This window comes from Rhamphochromis longiceps, linkage group LG17, assembly GCF_057381845.1.
Source record: "Rhamphochromis longiceps isolate RC_006_pf linkage group LG17, R_longiceps_female_GT1.1, whole genome shotgun sequence".
NCBI lineage: Eukaryota > Metazoa > Chordata > Actinopteri > Cichliformes > Cichlidae > Rhamphochromis > Rhamphochromis longiceps.
Genome location: NC_140573.1, coordinates 41119013 through 41142149, shown reverse-complemented (window position 1 = coordinate 41142149; position 23137 = coordinate 41119013). Strand labels below are relative to the sequence as shown.

At 41.0% G+C, this 23137-nt stretch overlaps 1 protein-coding gene and 1 long non-coding RNA gene across 3 annotated transcripts; one reads left to right on the top strand and one right to left on the bottom strand.

Moving 5' to 3' along the window:
- Window positions 1-4906: 4906 nt before the first annotated feature.
- Window positions 4907-22411, bottom strand: pdcb (phosducin b). 2 transcript variants are annotated; one of them, XM_085386611.1, is made up of 5 exons: window positions 22199-22411; window positions 8014-8086; window positions 7794-7855; window positions 6449-6597; window positions 4907-6265 (listed from the first exon to the last, which is right to left on the bottom strand). In XM_085386611.1, exons 3-5 carry the CDS (start codon window positions 7837-7839, stop codon window positions 5750-5752), a joined length of 711 nt encoding a protein of 236 aa, XP_085242737.1. In that variant the 5' UTR covers window positions 7840-7855; window positions 8014-8086; window positions 22199-22411; the 3' UTR covers window positions 4907-5749. The 2 variants fall into 2 exon arrangements, with proteins under 2 accessions (XP_085242737.1, XP_085242736.1); XM_085386610.1 differs by lacking the exon at window positions 22199-22411 and adding an exon at window positions 8978-9251.
- LOC146650240 (uncharacterized) lies at window positions 15542-17413 on the top strand. Its single transcript, XR_014908294.1, has 2 exons — window positions 15542-16018; window positions 16812-17413. It is a non-coding gene; the product is annotated as an uncharacterized LOC146650240 (long non-coding RNA).
- Window positions 22412-23137: the final 726 nt, after the last annotated feature.

Genomic DNA, 23137 nt, shown 5'->3' with positions numbered 1-23137 from the left:
AAAATCCAAATTGCCCATAGGTGTGAATGTGAGTGCGAATGGTTGTCTGTCCCTGTGTGTTAGCCCTGCGAGAGACTGGCGACCTGTCCAGGGTGTACCCCGCCTCTCGCCCTATGACAGCTGGGATAGGCTCCAGCGCCCCCACGACCCTGAAAAGGATAAGCGGAAGCGGATGGATGTATGGATTTATAAAAAGGTGTGGGTCTTGATAAGTGTTAAACTTATACACTTAAAAAACAATCGTTGGCCCTTAGAAACATGGACCAACAATTTTAAAATAAATAATAATAATGATAATAAAATGCAGCTGAAACATATGAAATCATAGGTTTATTTATTCAAATAATTAATCATTAAGGATGTTGTGTTAGGTGGAAACTGAATGTGTACAGATTATATTTGAATAGATTAAATTTAAAGTCATTTCACTCATATAACAAAATTACATTGAAATTGTACATGTAATGTGTGTATCTGTCGATCTAGCTAGCTGCCTATTATGATGCACATGCAAGTTTTGCTTTGTGTCCTTATGGATTTACAGTAATAACTTGAATATCTTTATAAATGTGATTCCTCTGCTCCGTACAGGAGCAACAGAGCTAATCTTATCTTTGAGCTACACCCTTCATAACTTCATGCTCCGTATTACACAGCACATTTAATTACTTGTAGAAGGTTGAAGTGTGAATGTTTTCTTTTTATGTGTGCAGCTGTGTGTGTTTTTTCCTTTCTTTTGTTACACAGCCACTTGCACTTTCACTTGGTGCTCTTGGGTGGAATTTCTTCGGAAGTCTCAGTTTCAGACATTTTACTGTGTCCCTTTGTGACATAAACCTTGTTGGTATTCAGAAACTGTTGAGACTAGTTGGACAAATACCTCAGTGGCTTGTTGGTTCATAATGAAAATGAGACTTCCATGAGACAAAAGCGTGAACACGAGAAGTTTTAAGGCAAACATTTGCTGCAGGCAGCGGAGCTATTTTCTGACAGTCTGCCGTCACGCCTGGATACCAACGTGTACAGTAAGCTGCAGCAACATTACAGTGAAAACCTCTTAATCTGAGTCAACCATACCGACAGTTGTCAGGACTTGTCATCAGCATTAAAGGCAGGAGCATGGACAATCCAGCCTGTGGTGTTTGAATTTAAACAGATGTGATTCATGGTTATGGGGACATTTACTTAAATCCAGCAAAGATGAGAGTACTTCAAAAGAACTTTGCAGGAAGTTAATCCTTTGGAAATCTAGCCACTCATCTCTTACACCATCCTTGACATTTTTTCAAGTTTCGGTCCTTTCATTCAGTAAAGTGAGCCTAGCGTGTGAAACATCAATAGGACCAACCCAAAAGTAGGAGGTGGGAGCCTGCTGTGCACCATAATTTATTTTTCTGCAGCCGTTCCAGCTGTGTTACTCATTCTCATCCTCCACTGAGTCCTCCATCCTCTATCTTCCCCATTTCTTTGAAAAGTTTGCTCCCCCCACCTTTGTTTTGGTAACAACAATCACGTTCTGTGAGGCCGTGTTGCTGTGGCGGTTGCATTGCGTTGGACTTTATTCCACGCGTTCAAAAAGTTGCCCCTTGTTTGTACTGAAAGCTCACCAGGCCCAACACTCACATCATCACTTCATCGCTGACCTTCATGAGTCACGAGGATCTTAACAACATATATAAACAACTTTACTTAAAATAGGTTTTCTTACAGGCAGTTAAGTCATCTCCCAAACATCCGGTGTCCATATTTGGTCTAGCGTGTTTCCAACCGGGTGTCCTGCTGTGTCATGACATCACCTCAGTTAAACTGTTTTTTATGTGGGTGAACTAGAGCGTGACAGATGGGCTTTCCAAGACTCCAAACATAAAAAAAGCACAAAAAAGTGTTCCAATTAGCGAAGGAGTATAAACAAAGGGGGGACCAAAATGTCAGGATGGGGGTGGAATCAGGTGGTCGGAGCATGGGTAAACAGTGAGATAAACATTTGTTTGAGTGGAGCAGTGCGTCAGGTCATGTATGGGGTCTTTTCCAAGAGGAAAGACTTACTGTATCTGTGTAAATGTTTTTCTGGACTTCACTCTGCAGTTATTCAGGAAACTCGGCTCATGTGAGGCCGACCCTTCAGATAAGCATCGAGGTAAAATATACCCTCATTTCTTAATGGCGTTAAAAAGATCTTTCCTCAGCTCTTCCAAGATGACTCACTGTGTCTTCTGCCTCACTCGCTTGTGGCCAAAAGCCAGGAATAGATGGTTGTAGATTGACTAAAGTGTGACTTAAACATTGCACCATATTATTAGGAAGTCGATGGCTGTCCTGTTTGCAAACAGTGCTGTAGTAGTCGAGACTTGACGTGTTTGGGCACCCTGAACCACTTTCTGCTCCGATGGCTTCTGTGGAAAGTATCCAAAAGATTTTGATAGAGACGCTATGGTGTAAAAATGATGCAATAAAAGCTAGAGGCTATGCAAGTCATGCGAGATGCGCTACTGTGGAATGGCAAACACACGTAGATCCTTAGAGGAATATTTATAAGAGTGTAACAGTTTGGCAGCTCTGGCTTCAATATTCATTAGAAATCCTTCTTACAGGCAATTACTGTATATAAGAGACTAATGTAATTTCCCCCCCAAGGAAGCCACAACCCCCCCTCACCTGAGAAAGTTTGAAATAAGCTTGGACGTTCTTTTCCAAATTTCTAAATCACTAAAGCTACAAAACCTACAACAAATAAAGTGACCCCCTATTAGTCAAATTTAACCCTTTTCTTTGCCTTACAGCAGGGCTGGGCAACTCCAGGCCTCGAGGGCCGGTGTCCTGCAGCTTTTAGATGTCCTTGAACCAACACAGCTGATTTAAACGGCTAAATTACCTCATCAACACGTCTTGAAGTTGCAATCATGTCATTCAGGTGTGTCGACCCAGGATGAGATCTAAAACTTGCAGGACACCGGCCCACGAGGCCTGGAGGTGCCCAGCCCTGCCTTACAGCATGAAACCTGCCAGTTCAATTAACCTGATACGTCCATGATACGTTAGGTTGTGGGACCATCTTTACCAGCAAGAAGTCTGGAGTCTGAAATGGTCATCACTGCTGTGCTCGTGGTCATTTGTCCTGTCACGTGATCCAGTTTCAGCTAAATTTTGTATCTGAAATTGGACATGAAATTGGATTTCATACATGATTCAGTGACTCCAAGGTGCCCAAGTCCTGTGGCTGTAAATCAAACCCAACTCATCACCCCTGCGCCGCCATGCTTCACAGTCAGCAGGAAGTGTTTTTGCAGATATGCTGTGTCTATTTTGTTTGTTAGATGTCACACATCTATTCACACAGAATAGAAGGTGTTTGCTGTTAAACCATTTTAGTGTTTGAGTTCATTCACGACAATTTGGTGCGATACTCCAGTAACTGGGACCGGTGGTGGCACTTGGTGAGCATATTAGAGCTTCATAGTCCAAAGGTAAACTGTGCCTCTGAGTCAGTGCACAACTCTGACGACCTGGGTAAGTCCTCCAGGGGACCTCTTCAACTTTTTCTCAAACTGTTATGGAGTCGAAGCATCGCATTAAATGAGAACACACGGATGAACTTTCCCGGAAACACATAAAACTGCAGCCTTTTCAGATACACGCGCGCCCGTCACTGAGCAATAATGTCCGACACTCCTGCTTTTCAGTCAAGCTGAAGATTGTCGAATCATTGGTGGACAGAAGATTAAAAAACAAGTCTGATAAATGAAAACGATAAATGTAGTAAGAAAAGCAGTAAACTAAGGACGGCCTTTTGAGAAGAAGGAAGCATGAACGGTAAATGTGTCTTATTTCTATAAAGCTTCTCTATTTTCTCAAGTGTTGTTCCCAAAATGTGGTTTTAATGATTTGATTATAAGTTAAACAAAGTAAGTATGATAATATAGTTCTGATAAATTTACGACGAGATGGAGGAAACCTGTCTGGAGGCTGTCTGAGCTTTAAGAGGCGAACTGCGTCTCGAAAATACACACATAATAACACAAAAACACTTACCTTCCATAAGAATTTATATGATCCTATTATCTACTTCATGACAAACCTTGTTTCCTACAGGCTGTTTGATTTAGCTCACTGCAAATTAAATTGTGGGTTATTGCAAGTCATCACTGAAAAGGAAAACAAAAAATTAAGTTGTGGTTTCAGCATGCCAGGAGGAGTTCAGGGGGTCACGGGTGAGTCAAGTCTGTGCTTCGATACAGATGAAGTTATCATACACGCGACAGCATCCGTCTGCACACTATTTTTCTTCCGTAACCTTATGCAAACTTTTGAAAACTTTCTTTTTCTGATCCCTTTTTGAAAATTTTACTTCATTTCAAGATGAGTTACTAAACTCGAGAGTATTTACACCAGGCCTTTTAATCTACGCAAAGTACGCACACTTAAACGAAAGGGTTTAAGTGTGTGGAGTGTAGACAGAGGTGGTGGGAGTGAAGGAAAAAGTCGTCAGATGACAGAGTAAAATTCTTGGCTTCATCTCCTGGCAAATTCTGAAGCGATCCTCTGCTGCTTAGGTTCAATATAGACTTAAAATATGTGTGAAATTGTGTGAAATTTCACTGTATTTTAGTTTTACTAAGTATGAATGGAAAATGGAGAAAAGCCTCGCTCTGTCCGAAGGCTTAAACACATTTGAAATCCTAATTTTACTTCCTCTTTGAGCCGCAAATGAAACGTGCAATTTCTACAATTCGAAAAAGCCCAAACTCACTACTTTATAACCACCTGAACAGGAACTACTAATGCAAGATGTTGTGGACTCCATCAGCGACTTCCTGGCCACAGTGGTGAGCATTCTCACCCTGCCTTTAAAACCCCCAAATCTATATCGTGTATGAATGAAATGCAATGGCAAACATTCGATTTTTTATTATTATTGTTATTATGACTGACAGGAGTATGTTTACTTAAATACTAATACAAAGGTTAAAGGGAAACCTGGCGTGAGCAACTTTAAATGCGATGATGTTGACACTGTGCTGAGTCATGACTTGTGGGGTAAGATTACACACAGGAACCCCAACATTAACCATTTCCTTTTTTGTGACTTCCTCCATTTGTTTCCAATTCCCAGTATGACCTGTGCAGACATGAATGAACCCGTCTATGATCACAGTGATGAAAATGAAGCTGCGAAACGTTGATCTTTTTCTTACTTCCTCTGTTTTTAAATGCTGTCAGAGCACCCGGGATACATCAAACATACACGTGTAACACATTTGGGGATGTCTGTTTGTACAAACCCTGATTTTTTACAAGCAGCCTGTGTAAATCTCAATTGAATCGAATATAAAAACTACAAAAAAAACCCTGTTAATCATTATTTTTACAAGTAGATACAGCGTTGGAGTCAGTGTTACAGTTTTGGCTTGTATCGGGGTAGTGGTGAGGGGAGTTGTGCTCTCTCTCTCTTGCTCTCTCTCTCTAAATATATATATTTATATATATTGTATTAATAGAAGCTGCTCTCCTCACATTACTGTAACTGTCTCGCCCATATTCTGAAGCACCCATATCTGGGTCACTGATGTTTCGTCATCAACTGGATGTCAATCTTTTCCTTTAGACAACAATCCCAAAACACTAGAGCGCTGGTGGAGATGTTACGCTTGCCTATTTATTGAAACCCAGCTCAATATTTTCATATTTTAATGTAACTGTCTTTCTTAGATCTTTCTTCCTTTGGTTCTTCATCAGCAGCCAAACTCTTCATTTACTCTATGTTGTTCTCTTCATCGTCTTCCATCTGAGGCTGCTCTTTCTCTGGCAACAGGCCGTAGCTGTTGAGGAAACCCTCCACGTCAGTAGCAAAGAATTCCTCATTTAGATGCTGTGTGCAGGACAGGAAGTTTCCCAGTAGCTCTCCAGCTTTGTACACGAGCAGCGTGGGTAAATATTCATCCGAGAAGCGCTCGGCGGCACCGGAGGCGACGGCGTCAATCTTGCAGAACTTTACGGTGGGATACTCAGTGGCCAGGCAGTCAAGGCAGCTGTTGAGTGCCTCGCAGCCTTTAATCCCATTCTTGTAGATGTGCACAACCACAACCGTGCTGTGATGCTCCTTTTCAATAACTTCTAGGAAAGCCTCTCCACTGTCCAGGTCATACACGCCTTCAAACCTTGGCCCAAAGCTGAGCTTGTCATGCATCTCTTGCATGCACCGCTTTCTGTAGCTCTTTAGACATCCTTCATCCTCCTCCTTAAGCAGTTCATACTCTTGGACACTCATCTGAAGGAAGTGTATTAAAACAGTAGTTACATTTTTGGGTTGATATTTATGTGCAGCATTTGGAATGGCAAACATTTGCTGCTCGAGGCCAAAGTTTTCTAAATTAACTGAGAATTTCTACAATTTCCTGCACATCGGAGTTAAGAACTGGTTTAGCGCTGTGGGAACTGGGTTGTGTCATACCTTGCGGTTAAGGTTTCCTCTGGAGGTATCTTTTGCTTTGCTGGGGGATGACATTTGTCTCAGCAGTTCCCTTTTTGCAGGATTCAAGTTTTCTTGGTCCATGCTTTCCAACTTAAACCTCCTCCAGTCATTGATCACCCCTTTGGGGCCTACGGAGAAAGCAGATAGTTGTTTGTGTTCAGGGAAATTACTAATGTCTGTGCTAAACTATTTATGAACGCAGAGTGGCGAGAACGAAACAGGAGTGGGAAGGCAGATGCTTCAAGAGACAGGATTTAATTCATGTCTGTCAGTCCTGCGTGTGGGAGCTGTGCTTTTATAAAGCAGCAGTCATACAAGTCTTGGTTTTAACAGTGATGTCGTATATATTTATGTTTGAAACCACTGGTCACGCTTATGGATAAGGAAATGTACCAGTTACCTCCGTGTTGCATAATAAAAAGAAGATTAGCATCTGTTAACGTCTTACAATCCTCCAGGTCACTGATGTACGGTGGCTCTGAGAGGCCAAACGGTCTGCAACTTAAGAAAACACCAGCAATAAAAAAAAAATGCTGCAAAAGCACACAAAACACAACGGAAACAGGAAAAAAGAAAACAGAAATAGAAAAAACAAAAACGGAAATAGGAAAAAACAGATTTCCAAAAGCACAAGGGAAGTGTTTGTGGGGAGACAATAACTCGACGGACCAGTTGCAGTTTTTTCCTATTTTTGTTTTCTTTTTTCCTAAATCCGTTGTGTTTTGTGTGCTTTTGCAGCGTTTTTCTTATTGCTGGTGTGTTCTTAAGTTCCAGTCCGTTTGGCCTCTCAGGGCCACCGTACTGATGGCTTGTTTAAAGCTTTGATTTTCAAACAATAAAAAACATCCACAGAGAATTTTATTTAAAAAGATGTGCAAGAGTGTCAGCAAACTCTTCTTCTATTTCTACACTTCAGTTTAACACACACGGCCCAGTTTTATAGAATCGTCCGTGTGGTAGATTGGAAATGTTTATGACCGGAGAACTGTGATGCCAAAATTCATGCTTGAGATTTAATTTGAACAGTAGCTTGTCCTAATTTCTTAAGATATGCTTGTTTACCATGTGACTCAGACACATCCTAACCCATGTCAGGTTGCGTTAGGTTGTGTTTGAGCCACAGCCTGGCCCTAATCTTTGTCAGGTTGCTGATGAAGTGGTGGACGTGAGGTTGAAGTGCCCAGACTCTGCAGATTTACACTTCGCTCTGCTTTTTTACTCTAAAAACGATTTTCTTGATGAACAATCTCATAGTGTTTGTGAAAACACCATAAACACAAAGTGTCAGTTCCTGTGTGAGGTTTTAAACGCCATGTCGCCTCACCTGTTTGGGTCGCGGTCTCTTCCAAGTCAATCAGTCGCTCAGACATTTTCCTGGTTGGTTAGCTGGAGGACGAAAATCGAGAAAATGCCGACATGGCGCCATTAATTATTTAGATAATGTTTGGGTTGTCACTGCAACAGATTTAGAGTCACTGCTACTGGATATCCGGTGACTTCCACGATTTTTAATTAAATTAATGCAGTCTAAGAGGATTACTGACCTGCGGAAGACTTGCGTGCTTGCTATAAGTCCTTAAAGCTACTGCTTGAAGAATGAGCTGATGAATGTGGTCACTAAAATCATGAAACGCAATCATAAACACAAGATTACAAAATCACAGTGATGCTGCAAATTTAGTGATTAAAACAGATGTGTGAATGCAACAGAAACTACACATTTAGATGCATTAGCATATTCTTATTGCAAATATATTCTTAGTGCAAATACTGGTAAAATTACCATCTTGCTAAACTTTTGACCTTCGCACTGCTTCCTAATGTCTCTGTGATGCTGCTGTTTGCACAGGTAGGTTGGCCTACATCCACCTCTATGCTGTAGCCAATATCTGATTGGATTAAATGATCTGTCCCCAGGGTTCCAGGTACTGCAGTCCTGCTTCCTGTATGCAGTCACAATGCTCATCTGGGGTAATGATCTTTATGACGGCAGGTCTAAGTTCCTCTAAGGTCACAGTTTGCAAGATGTAATTTTCTGTGATTAGCTCTAGCATTAGCAAATGGAGCTAGGTAAACAGCCTATACTTGTTATTATTATTACTATTATTATTGTTATTATTATTATTATTGTAGGTCTGTTTCTCTGTGTGTTGGTGAGAAATTGACGTCTCGTAACCATCTGACTTCCAATTAGTCACAGACCCGTGACTAAACTCAGCACTGTCAGAATGAACTCTTTGTTTGTGTTCTGCGCAGAAGCTTTTACTTTAAGTCATCAAAGAAACGAAATGAGAATAAACAAAAACAGCCCCTTGGATACATAACGTGGCAACATAATGTAAATTATACACATGAAACATAAAAAAGGCCCCAAAGTCTGTGTATGTAAGCAAAACACACTGACCAAATAACTCGTATACTTTAAATGATTTCGTTCAAAACTCAACTTCACATTTCTAAACCCGCCTGTGTGACTTTTTACTGCATTATTAACAAAGGTTGTCTTACCTCCCACGGTCACAGTGAGGTCCTCCCTTTGTAGCAGCAGATAACCTTGCACTGATCTCCACTCAGTCACTTCACTGAGCTATCTGTTGCTGGACGGTGTGTGTTTTTGCGTGCTTGTGTGTGTCTATTCCAGCCAATGAAATTGGTCTAATGGAGATTTCAAAAGCAACCCTGTACGCCGAACAGAAATAGAGCGCAGATCCTAAGAGGATTTCACTTCAGCAATTAGAAGACTCGACTTGATAAAGGCCTGACTACACTTGACGAAGAAAGAGAGAGAATGACAAAAAACTGAAAGAAAAACGTTTCTTTTTTAAAAAGCTTCTTTTCTTTTTTCTCCCATATCGCACATTTAATGCATCACTTGATCAGGCAGCTGATAAAAGCCATCCCTATTCAAGAGCAGTACACAAGAGCCACTGTGTTGCATTTTTTATGAGCAGCGCATTAAGAGTTAACTCGAGGAAAAGCACCATATCCCCAAGATGAACTTTCAAATAAAGTGATCCTGTCTGGAATTCAAAGTTCTTCCAGGCATAGAGCTTCACACGAAACACATGACGGGAATCTTTCAAAACACAAAACACCGCTAGCTAAGGGTGGGGAATATCTAGTGATATGCTTTGTCATGTGCTTCCCGACTGTTTTCCACACAAAAATCCCACTCATTCATTTCTAAAACCTAGATTTCCCTCACAGGTAGATTGGTCGTTACGTTTCAGAATTATGTAAAATTTTATTTTGAGGTTAAAAAAAAACAAACAAAAACAAAACAATGTCAACATGTGATCCTGTTTTATTCACTGGTTATAACCAAGTAAGAAATACTGAGAATATTAAGAAACACAAGTAGTAAGAACAAAGCAGAGACAACTGTGAAAGTTGTGTGTGGTTAGGTAATTAAGTTCTTCAAGTTAAGACAGAGTTCAGCACGAGCTTATAAAACCTAAATTCTTGTTATAGTTTTGTCATGTAATGCGTGTTGTCTCCTTGCATGTCTCCACAGCTCAAGAATTTCCGCTTTTAAGCGACAAAAGAGGAAGACGTGATTTCCTTTGGTTTAAGAATGTATGCATCTGTTCCTCAATATTAAAATATAACTAACTAATATTACTAATCAGGAGGACGTTTATATGGATAACAAAGCAAATTTTATCCCTTCCTGTTTTTATATTTTCCCAAATACGAGTGCTTGTTACTGATCCTTAAACAACAACATTACGCAGTAAACTGGTGGCACACAGTGACGTAAAAATGGTAAACACTTTAAGTGGAAAAAGTATTTTAGTAAACACATTTACTTTCCATTGCAGTTGAACTTTGCTCATCTGCCCAAAGCATCTGAATATCATTATCTTCACAGCAGGTATTTGTTTCCCTTCAGAGCAACATAAATGCAGGAACTGCACCTTTCAAGTTTTACAATTTCGCAAGTTTACGTGCGAGAAGGAATCCCCTCTTTGCACTCTTTGCCTTCATGCATCACTGCAAGCTTTCCGTTCCCTGAGTGCTGAATCACTGCAGCGCATTTAGGAAGGGCAAATGCTCGCCACACCCACACGATATTTTCTGCTACCGTGTTTGGCTTTTGCCCTTCATCTCTGCGTCTGTGTCCTGTCTTTATTGGCTTAAGGGATTACTGGACTTTTTTTATTTAGGCACACAGAGCATGCATGTCAGGTGGGGTTCCATTATTCTCAGTCACTCGTAAAGCCCGGGTTGCTTACAGTGGAATTCGGCTGAATATTTTGCACCTTTTGTGCTAAAACTGTCTGTCAGCAGCAGCTATCTATCTGTCTGAAGGTTCTAAAAAAAGAGCAGCGACTATTATTAACGTCAACAACTGTTTTTAATGTGTTGTTTTAGTAACTTTTGTGAGAAAATGTGCTTTCAGTTGAATTCTTGTAATGAGCACAAGGTCAAACAGCCCACTGCAAACCTTATATGTATTAGTGTTTTTTCTCATTTTAATAATGAAAAATACAAGTGACCCAAATGGATCTTCTCATTGTGTAATGGCTAACATAATAGCATACTGCCAGTGTACTGCTAGCTCTGCGTCCAAGCCTGGATAATTGTGGAGGGTTTTGTCATCTGGTGGAAAATCTTTGCCAACTACGACATGGAAGATTAGGATTTCCATACTGGATCGGCTGGGGAAGAGTTAACAATGACTGCATCTGATGTTGTTGGCCCACATTAGAAGGTGTAAACTGTGTTACTGTTGGCCGAAGACAAAATAAGAGTAATGGAAGAAGATTCAGAGACAGAGAGGGAAAGAAAAGCGGGAGTGTGGAGGTTAGACTAGAGGCTTTAAATGTAGGGACTATGAGTGGTAAAGGAGAGCGTTGGCTGATATGATGGAGAAATGGAAGGTAGATAAGGTGTGTGTGCAGGAGACCAGGTGGAAGAGGAGCAAGGGTGCAAGCTCTGGAGGTGGAGTCAACTTGTTCATCATGGCATAGATGAAGAATTGGAGTAGGGGTAACGTTAAAGGAACGGTACATGAATAAAGTCGTGTAACTGAAGAGTGTTGGGCTGGATCATGGTTGACTGGTAGATTGGATCAGAAGATGAATGTGTAGGTGAAGGGAACAGGGGTGATTAGGGGCTGTTGGGTATGTATGGTGCTGGGGAGAGAAATGGTGGTCGTGGATTTTGTGAAAACCAAAGCAATAGCTGAGATCGGGTGACAGAGGAGTGTCGGGAGGTGCACACCAGGGGGACTACAACTTAGGCAGAAGGTGCAAACTGAAAGCGACAGGAGAGAGCAGGTTGCCTTCCTCGGTCAGGTTTAGGGATTAGAGATGTGATCAAGCTTATCATATTAAAATTTGGGACACATCGTCAGTAGTGGACCTTGGATTCATCGGATGTTTCGGCCATTATCACCTGACACCCTCATCCAAGGAGGCCCTGCCAGGGTTGGTCAGGCCCCACAGTGTGTCACTGGTTTGTGTTAAAATTGTTATTTCTCTTCTTCTTTCTTCTGTTTAGTTTTCTAAAGTTTATTTTCTTCTATCTATTCACTGCAGCTGAGAAGTAATACTTACCTCTTTAATATTTATGGAGCCTCACTTCTTCAAAGGGATAGAAAAGGAAGTAGATACGATCACTGAGCAGGAAGCTATGATGTATTCTTTCATCGTGCTTGTACCACTGAAATCTCCTCCACTGTCATCAGATCCCTTAATTGGGATCTGAAGTCATGGTCTAAATATGAAATTAAAATATGAAATACTGAAATACTAATAAAAAAAATTCACTTATCAAATGGGAGGTTAAAAGAGCAGGCGATTGAACACTACCAGGGATGTAACTGTGCACGTGGCTCTGTTATATCATCGGTAATTCGATCGCTTCCCTTGGCTGTAAAAGGTCAAGACAAGTCGAGACAGCCCTTGAACACTAGAGGTCAGCCTTCATCCTAATTCATTTGACTTTCAAAGCCTGTAAGGATGGAGACAGTTTCTCTCATTAGCTTTTTCTCCAGCTGAATTCCTCACAGCATTTCTTACTTACGACCAACAGAAAGAGTATTTCTGTTTCTGTCGATATTTGAAATGTGTATTTAACACACAGGCAAATCATTAAGCACAGCTGGTTCCCCTTCACCATTGTAGTCTTAGAAGAGTAAATAACGTAACCCACTTTTCCGAGAACTAAAAATAAGGTTTTAGATTCCATAGGTTGCATATACAGCTGCACATAAAGTTGCATATGCACCCACTTACTTAACAAAGATTTTCTTTGCCTAGTACCCTTACATTTCTTTTGCATTTAATGCAGAATAACATTTTATCGACTTATTTTTGCCCAGTCCTCTCGCATTTTGTGATATTGCGGTTTGGTAAAATAACAATGAAAATGTTGAAAAATTTAACAAAAAACCCAACTGTCACGGTCCTGGGTCTTATGACACATGAACACATACAGTCTGCCCCAGCCAGACTGTGACACCAACCTCTTCACAGTTCAACTCCAGAAACATCCTGGCTCCTTATTTCTTGATGACGCGCCAAAGCCGCCATGCTTTTGTTTGGTTTATAAATACGCATTTACATCTACCAGCATGCCAGGCGCCGGGTCATTTAAAAGGTACATCAGATTGATGTTTTTAGGTTTCAGTGGCAGGTGGGGAAATAATAAAATAGAGACCAGGAGTAAACAAAACGATCGTATGCGTCATCTTGCCTCTCCCACCACAGTATGGTTTCAGCTAATGCTTTACATACCTCTGTGCTGCGGTTTCCCAGTAACGTGGTCTTTACGTATCACTGAGGCATGAAGAGCAACATGAAGGTGTGGAGTGTTGCTGGTTTTATGTAATAGATGAAAGAGATCTCTCTTGTGTCCGGTGCTGTGGGATAAAGGAGTCCCTCTACCTGCATATTACTCAGGTTACTCAGTCATGTTTGCATTCCTGCGATAGGAAGGAAGCAACGGCTTTTCCCGAGGCTACCGGCCATTTATATGTTAAAAGCAAAAATGATGTTTTCATCAGCTGGAGAGGCGACAATGACAGATTTGTTCTTGAAAGAGAAGTTTGCTTTACTCTGCTGTTTTTAGCTCTTGACATAAGTGTAAGTCAAGTGCCAAGTGCCTGCTGCCATTTCTAACAACTTTCATAACCTAAAACATTTTAGCTCATGACAAATGTTTATATTATGTTGGGTGGCTGTGAGCAGAGCAGGTCAGCCACTAATCAGAAGGTCGGTAGTTTGATCCCAGGCTACATGCCAAATATCCTTGGGCAAGATACTAACCCCATGTTTGCCTACTGGTGGTGGTCAGAGGGCCTGGTGGTGCCCGGTGGCGCCAGTGTCCAGCAGCCTCGCCTCTGTCAGTGCGCCCCAGGGCAGCTGTGGCTACAATGTAGCTGCCATTGCCAGTGTGTGAATGACTGAGTAAAGCGCTATACAAATGCAGGCCATTTACCATGAATTAAAAGTAATCTATTAAAAAGTATATATTTTACTGAGCTCCACTATAGCAAACCTTTGGGTGTTTTATTGCTCGGTCTTTTGGTCTGTAAAAACAGGAAAACATCTGTGGTTCTGTAAGTTTCCCCTGACCGCGATTAGACCTAGTTTGTGTTCTTGGTGTGAAGCGGTCATTCCTAGCAGTGTTCCAATATTATGACAACTGTGGGCTATTACGTGCTTAGGAGAAAGTCTGAAAGTCCAGCCTTGCTTTACTCGAGGCACAAAAAAAAATCCAAACCGCTGACTCAGGAACTTTCATTTCCAGTTGAAGAGTTATCACAAACTGGCTGTTACCGGCTGTCTCATCCGGCTCCATGATGGTGAGTAAAAAAAACAAAAAAGATGAGACACTGAACATGCGTCAGGCGATTCTAAACTAGGTGTTGTTTGCTCATAGTCTAGAGGTTTTTCCCCCATTTTCCAAACCGAGGTCAGACGCTTAGCTTTGCTGTGAATGATGATCTGCTTTTCACAAACTGCTCCGACCTAATTTCCCAAAGTGGAGTCCAGCCTTGTGCAGCCTCTTGGTATGCAGGTGTGAAAATAAACAGAGATCCACACTTTTTCCCTTATTTCCACGTTGGTCTGCTCATTTCTCTGTTAAATATTTTTCTTCGCTTCATTCTCTTCTTCACTGCAGGCTTTGACAAATAAATAGCTTCTTTGATTAAATCCAATAAATATTTGTATTAAATATTTTTTTTATTTGTAAAGAACTAATGCTGCTTTCTGCCTGTCTAATTAGTTGAACCTTACAGGACATATAGTTGTAACTATGTATAGCTATACATCCATCCATCTTATTCAGCTTATCTGGGGCCGGGTTGCGGGGGCAGCAGCCTAGGCAGAGAAGAAGCCCAGACCTCCCTCTCCCCAGGCCCCTCCTCCAGCTTGTCTGGGGGAACACCTTGGTGTTCCCCCAGACAAGCTGAGAGATGTAATGTCCTGGGTCCGCCCCGGGCCTCCTTCCAGTGGGACTGTTATGGCCCTGGGCCTTGGAGGGAGTGAGACTGCCCTTTTGTGTTCATGCAAATCCATGTGTGCCATGACTTGTGGGTGATTGGTTACTGGGAGACCCGTGCCAGCCCACTTTTATGCAGAATGAAGTGTGCCAGACCACACGGACGATTGGCTGCCCGGGGATCCCGTGATGCTCCAAGAGGCAATCAGTGGCTGATCGTGCCCACCTGTATGGAACTCCAAAGTGTTCAAAATTAAATAAATAAATAGGTCAAGATGAAATAAATAACTATGTGAATAAATAAGACACAGATATGTAATGTGAGAATGATATTGTGAAATAATGGAACACATTTTGAAAAAAATGCTCATTATTGTGAAATATATTGCATTCTGCTATATAAATTTACTTATTATTGTGAAATATTATTTCATGGTCATTATTTTTCACAATAACAGAGATTATTCCTGAGGCATTTTATTTATTTCCAGCCGTTTTTAGTCCAAAATGACCTTTTTTCAAAGTCAGTCTTTATTTCAAAATCCCGTTTTTCCCGATGGTCTATTTATTTCATAATGCGACTTTTCAGCAGAATGACTTTGTCTGTCGTGGGCTGGACCTTTGCACCTATTGGCTTATCGTTTACCATCGACTAGTTTTCCTGGATACCGGCTCCGCGGACGGCTACTGCAGCTAGCAACAGCGTGCTAGGTCAAAAGTCACGGAGGATGGCGGACTGGTGTGAACTTCAGCCAGTTCTGCTCATTTAAGCAAATCAGATAGAGAGGGATCATTTACCTGTAGATACTGTTTTGAGTCGTTTAGATGTTTCTGAAATGCTTGGGATGATAATTGCTCTTCAAGATGTTCGCATCGATGACAGCATTGTCAAAGGTTTAAGATCAATTCAGCACCGTGTTCGTTTGGAATACGCCGAGGAAGAACAGTCTTCAAATGTTGGCCGTCCACGTCTAGAAATCCCGGTGCAGCACTCAGGACTTTAGTGCTGTCCGGGATAACCGTCGGGGTAATTGCCGATACATTTTCTGTGTCTCCGAGCACAATTAGGAGGAAAATGACGGAGGATGGTCTAAGGTAAGTTTATGCTGTAATTGAGCACCTGTGTGATTCTGTACACAGCATTGTTTAGGTGTTGACCTTAATTATGACGTTTGACAATGAATTATTATCGCTTACTTTTTTTTGTTACTGTCTAAACTAAGTGGGGCAGCTACGGCTAAAGCTATCGGCGCCATCTCGGCGTTGAGACACGTTTAGCAGTGTTAGCTGTTAGTGTGTTAACTCGGAGACTGGGGTCAGTGGAGCCTGTAGGAACCTTTTACACAGAGAGTAGACCCACCAGCTTTCCACAGTCTACTTACTTATCACATCTTGTTAGACAACAGGGTCATTAGTGCTTTAAATAGTACATAGTTGAATGTTTCATTGCTGTTTGCAGTTGATTGTTCTCTGATAACGCATAACAAGGTTGATGTTAAATAGCGAGTTTATTGAAATGGTTTTGTCTATTTCAGCAGCATTATAGATATACTTTCTTTGGTGTCTTCGGTAAAGCTAAAACAAGAATACATTTACATCCTTGGTTCTTTCAGCATTAATTGGAAAACTTTGAGATTTGCTGTGCGCCTCCCAAGCCATTCTCTTTTATCCCACCTGTCAGGTATAGATGGCAATACTTTAAACAAAGTTAAATTTGTTATACCTGAAGAGAACCAATCCTGACCTAGAATGGGTGAATGAATAATTAGTTGGTAGCCAATGCCTAAGCAACTCACATAGGCCCTGGCAGACTCAATAAGTCCATCTAGGAACAGCTGCAGGAAACACCTCTTCAGTTTAGATTTAAAACATGTGCATGCTCTTTCAGGTTGATGAGGATTATGGTGTGGACTGGACAGGACAACATAATCGCTGCCCATCAAATGAGATCACCATTCCTGAGATTCAGCTCCCAGATGCACTGAATGAACAAGACCCTGCTGTGCTACCAATACTTCAAAATCACTTGTAGAAAGACATTATTACATTTAATCAGTTTCTATGTCAGGAGGATTTTTTTTTTTTTTTTAATTTCTACAGCTTTGTAGCTAATACTGACTCAAAACAGCATAACCAATTTCATTTTCAACAAAACAGTGAGTGGCTATAAAACAGGATTTGTTTTATACAGCTGTCACTTTAATGATATTCATTTCTTGGTTGGATATACAGTACATGTCAACTCTGAGCAGATTTAATACAATGAACACAGTAGAGTAGTGTAACATCTTAATTCAAATAATTTTTTCTAGAAATTTTTTTTGTATCAGTAGCGAGTATAAACAAAACATATTGTGTAATTTATAATGTACAGTGAACAACTGATTTTGATATCTGAACTCTTCATCAGTTTATATTAAAAAAGCCATAAATGCACACCTGTACTCTGTATTTTTCACTGTCAAGTGTATTAAAAAGAACTAGAACTCACTAGATTGTCCGTTTCTTTGAACACCGAGTACAGTAATGTGATGCAAGAAAGAAGAAATGGTCTAATTTTACCATGTGGTTATGGAATCAATCGTAAACCAGACCAAAACCTGAGTCAGTAGAGTTGAGACACACCTGAATGTCCATTAGAAATGACTCATAGGTACAGTAGTGTGCAGGAAGACGTAGTACTTCAAAACCGGTGGAAGACTTTGGAAGATTGCTGTTGACCACTTCCACAGTCATTTCTCGGCAAGACTTCCCATCCTGTCCAAAACTTGATGAGGGCTTTTTGTTGTGCACAAGATGCTGCAACAGAAGATTGTTTTAAACTATAATGACATCCTATATTCATTATTTTGAATCTTTTATGGAGAAATACCATAAAAGATGACCACTTACATACAGGGCACCAGACATTTTTGCCCCACTCAAATTGCTGTTGTAGCTTTTATAGATATTTTTATGTTAACAAAGCTAAAAGTAGTCTACATACAATTCTAGTGCAACTGATAATGCCACCACTCTTATGTATTGCATGGAGCAAATAACAAAACAAAATTATACTATAGCGTAGAGCTGGGCGATATAACGATATGTATTGCGAAATAACTTTTTCTCAATAGAAAAATTAAACTATTGCGATAGACCTCACCGCTCTTGTCCTTTTTATAAAAAAAATAAATATCGTGATATGAAAAAATCTCATATCGCCCAGCTCTACTATAGTGTACTTTGTTAATGACCCAAGATCACTGGACTGTATGTAATTTACCAAAGTATAATCAGAGAAAACCAATGGCAAAATACCTATCGCAGCAGACTTACCATTTTCAATGAAGGACCGAAGGTAACCTGCCACTCTGCATTTATCCTCGAGAGCATTCCTCTTCTTCCTCATCTTCATCTTCTGTGGCAGGCCACAGTCATTTTATAGCTTTACTTATCTTGTAGTCTTAAGAGCATCAGCAACATTAGGTGTATTTTTATTAAATGTAACCCAGCTGTTCAACTAACCCACGCATACAAAACAGTATATTGGTGTTTTGTGTCAACAATTAATGTTCATCCTTCATAAATTAACCAAATAGCTTTACTATTCAGATGTTAAAAGATGTGACCTGACCTTACCTCACAACAGGGAGCAGTCTCTGATTCCCTTGGTAAGAAAGGAGGAATGATGTCTGATCTTTCTGTCAGAAGCGGCCATACCATGGTTTCCTTAAGCCCTTTCCTCAGCTGCTTGACTTGACGACTTGTTTGTGTTATGACCTACAACGGTGAGACCAAACCAAAACTGAAGTTGGAGTCTGTAAAGTGACACACACTTTAAATGTTAAATATTTAAAGAACATCCACTGTACTAGTAAAAGCATTTTCAAATTATACCCACTTACAAAATCACTACGTTGAACTAAAATTGCTTTCTTTTCTTTCACATAGATTACTTGTCTTCCATATTAGCACAGAAGATAAGCCACTTTAAAACAGTCATGAATAACTATTACCTACAACAATGTAAATAGTAATACAGACATTAACCCAGAAGACAATTATTTTCTCTTACCTAATTTATAGAATTCTTTGCTATGATAAAAAACAGTATTAAAAAAAATCTGTGACTAAACTGATTAAAAAGCTCATTTTTGCCAGACAGACAGACTAACCAAGCAATAATAACATATCGTTACTTACCCTGAACAGCGTTTCGTGGAGTGGAGCTAGCTGTGATAGCGTTAGCATTTGCTAACGTTAACACTGTGCGGTTGTGATGAGAACTTGGACCAGGGACCACTTCATCTCCAGTACACTGCTGCAATACGCAGACTGAGGTGAAGACGTTCAATCTAAGCGGTTAGCAAGTTCTCTGAGTAACTCAGAAACGGACTTGTTTCCTGCAGCCATGCCCTTCACAAGAATTGATACACCTGTAACGTTATTCGCGCCCAGTGTTTTGCATTTGTCGGTGCCTTAAGTTTATTTTGAGCTGCATACTGCCGCCAGCTGCATAGGAGATGCATTGCACCATTAAACCTAAATCGACAATTCATGTGCTATTACTTATGTCTGAGTAAAGGAGCAACCAATCACACAACTGGCTCCGCCCTGTCTTTCTTGATTGACAGACAAAGTCATTCTGCTGAAAAGTCGCATTATGAAATAAATAGACCATCGGGAAAAACGGGATTTTGAAATAAAGACTGACTTTGAAAAAAGGTCATTTTGGACTAAAAACGGCTGGAAATAAATAAAATGCCTCAGGAATAATCTCTGTTATTGTGAAAAATAATGACCATGAAATAATATTTCACAATAATAAGAAAATTTATATAGCAGAATGTAATATGTTTCACAATAATGAGCATTGTTTTCAAAATGTGTTCCATTATTTCACAATATCATTCTCACATTACATATCTGTGTCTTATTTATTCACATAGTTATTTATTTCATCTTGACCTATTTATTTATTTAATTTTGAACACTTTGGAGTTCCATACACCTGTGGCTACAAAAGGCTGGAGGTCCTTCACTCAGTGGCTGCTGCTTAGGACTGAACGTGAAGTTTGCCCTTTGTGCCTCCCTCTTCGATCTTTGTTGAACTTGTTTGTAATGCTGAACTTTGTCAAACCTTGGTGCATGCTTGAACTTAGCCTGAGTTTTGAGCTGCTAGCTTGCTTTAGTTATCCCTTAGCTTTTACGTTTACTTGTGTTTTGCTTTACGTGTGTTAGTTGGTTTCCCGGTGGCCTGCTGAACAGCCCTGCCGGTTTTCTGTTTAAAGTTTGAAATAAAACCTTTTATTTTACTCAGTTTTTGTGTGGGGGCTTGTGTATGTTACTCCTCCCCTGTTGCCTAGCAGAGGGGGTCGTAACAGGCACATGCCCAGAACACGTCACCCAGGAGGCGCCCAGGAGGCATCCTTGTCAGATGCCCAAACCACTTCAATTGGCTCCTTTCGGTGCAGAGGAATAGCAGCTCTACTCTGAGCCCCTCCCAGATGGGTGAACTCCTCACCCTATCTCTAAGGGAGAGGCCAGCCACCCTTCAGAGGAAACCCCTTTCCTGCCGCTTGTATCCGCGATCTCGTTTTTTCGGTCACTACTCACAGGCGAGGCGAGGTGAGGTAGGGACCGGTAAATTTAGAGCTCTCACACTCAGCTTCACCACGACGGCCCGGTACAGCGTCCACATCCCTGCAGCCGCAGCACCAATCCGTCTGTCGATCTGCCTTCTACTGTCACTACTGAACAAGACCCCGAGATAACTCCTCCACTTGGGTCAGGAACTCGTGCCATTATATAGTTAAATAAGACTCTCTCCTACCCCATAAACCAAAGTAATATAAAAAACCCCAAATCATTTACTGTAACAAACATAAGGAATCTTACATCCAAATGAATTTGGGCGTATTTTGATTCAAAGACCTGCTGAATTGCAAAACCTTGACAAGAGTAACTGATCAATAAATTATAAACTGAGGGAGGCTGTTATAATAAAATATCTGACAAACATATCAGTTCGTCAGTGAAGATTATCCAAGGTAACTACAATACAAATCCATTCATCCTCTTCTCCTTATCCTCGCCAGGGTCACGGGAAGATGGAGCCTATCCCAGCTCCATAGGGCAAAAGACAGGATACAGCCTAGACAGGTTGTTAGTCTGTCGAATGGTAAACACATAGAGACAGCCAACCATTCGCACTCACATTCACACTGATGGGCAGTTTAGAATCTGCAATTAACTGTGGGAGGAAGCTGGAGTAGAAGCCACACAAACACAGGGAGAGCAAACTCCACACACAAAGGCCTCTGATGGCTCACAGAGTCAAATCAGGACCTTGCTGTGAGGCAACAGTGCTAACCACCACGCCACTGCGCTGCCTCTGGTAAACTGACTCCTTACACTTAAAAAATATATATATATAATTTGACTGAGCACACATGGTATTGCTATCAGCTCAGTTGCACAGAGATGCTGGGAAATAGCTCTGAAAATTAGAGTTATTATGTCTCCTCCCTACGGGGGAAAATAGAAAATCTGCTTTGAACGAACCCCTTAAAGCTCGAATGAACTGGATGAACCCGACGTCTTCTTACCACACTTGTTTCCACTGCTCTCACTTACAGTAAGTTACACCAAATTATTACTTAATACACCGAGTCTACGTTAAAGAGGGACGGAAAGTCTGATCAAGTCCAGAAAGACTTTGGTTAGAAGGTTATGCCTGAATGAGTCCCCCACAGTCTGCATGTGAGCGCAGGGAATCTCACTGGGAATGTGGGAGTCAGTCGGTTGATCTTACGGAGAAAGTTTGAAAATAAGCTTAGTTGAGTCAGTGATTCATTGTGAGCAAAATGTTTTTCTGTGTGTGAAATTTAAGAATGATCATGGCACACATGACAAAACAACCACAACATAAATGTCTATTCAAAAAAATGAAACTGCTGCTCGGTGTCCTGGGCACGCTGGCTTTCAGTGTGCGAGCACAGTCTCAGTCACTTTGTTTTATTTGAGGATTTTTACTGTATTTTTACTGTTAGTTTGTTAGTTAGCGTATATTTTGTATAGCCTGTGCAGAGCTTTGGTCACTAAGGTTATTCAAATCGTGCTGTAGAAATAAACTTTTCCTTGGCTTGAAACCAAAGAGGACATATTTCCTTTTTTCTTTTAAAAATGCACTGGGTCTTTTACATCAACAATTAATTTAACCAAAAATGTTCATTCAAATTGTTTGTTTGTGTCAAATATAAACAGTATTTATATAAAATGATTTGATCTCACCTGTGGTCATGAGCTGTGAGTAGTGACCGAAAGAACGAGATCGCGGATACAAGCGGCAGAAATGGGTTTCCTCCGAAGGTTGGCTGGGCTCTCCCTTAGAGATAGGGTGAGGAGTTCGGCCATCTGGGAGGGGCTCGGAGTAGAGCTGCTATTCCTCTGGATCGAAAGGAGCCAGCTGAGTTGAAGCGGTTTGAGCATCTGACAAGGATGCCTCCTGGGTGAGGTGTTCTGGGCATGTCCCACCAGGAGGAGGTCGCGGTATTCGATGGCAGATCGTAGAGTTGCAGAAAAAGGAGGACAAAAAGTGAAGAACTCTAATGATGAAGGACAGTGGATTTATTTACAGTGAACAAAGAAGTACAGTGCAAGTGTCCGTGAATGTGAAAAAGTCACAACTCCAGAAACACGCTCTGCTCACAGATTCCTGGCAACACACACACAGCAGGATCATCCACAATAGCGAGGGTTTCTTCATACAAAGTCCACAGCTGTACTAACGAGTGAGACTCAAGGATCCAGCGCCGACCAGAGCGGCAGGTGTGGCTGCCTCCAGCGCAGGATCCCGAGTTTGTAAGTAAAAATTAGTTCACAAAGCTTTCCAGACTCTTGTGTGTAATTTTTTCATAGACAAATAAATTAATAATGTTGACAATGATGCACCAAGCGGGAGTTTTCTATTCTATTCTATTCTATTCTATTCTATTCTATTCTAATGAATAATAAAGATAATAATGGTAAAAATGGTAAATGGCCTGTATTTGTATAGCGCTTTTCTAGTCCCTAAGGACCCCAAAGCGCTTTACACAACCTGTCATCCACCCATTCACACACACATTCACACACTGGTGATGGCAAGCTACAATGTAGCCACAGCCACCCTGGGGCGCACTGACAGAGGCGAGGCTGCCGGACACTGGCGCCACCGGGCCCTCTGACCAC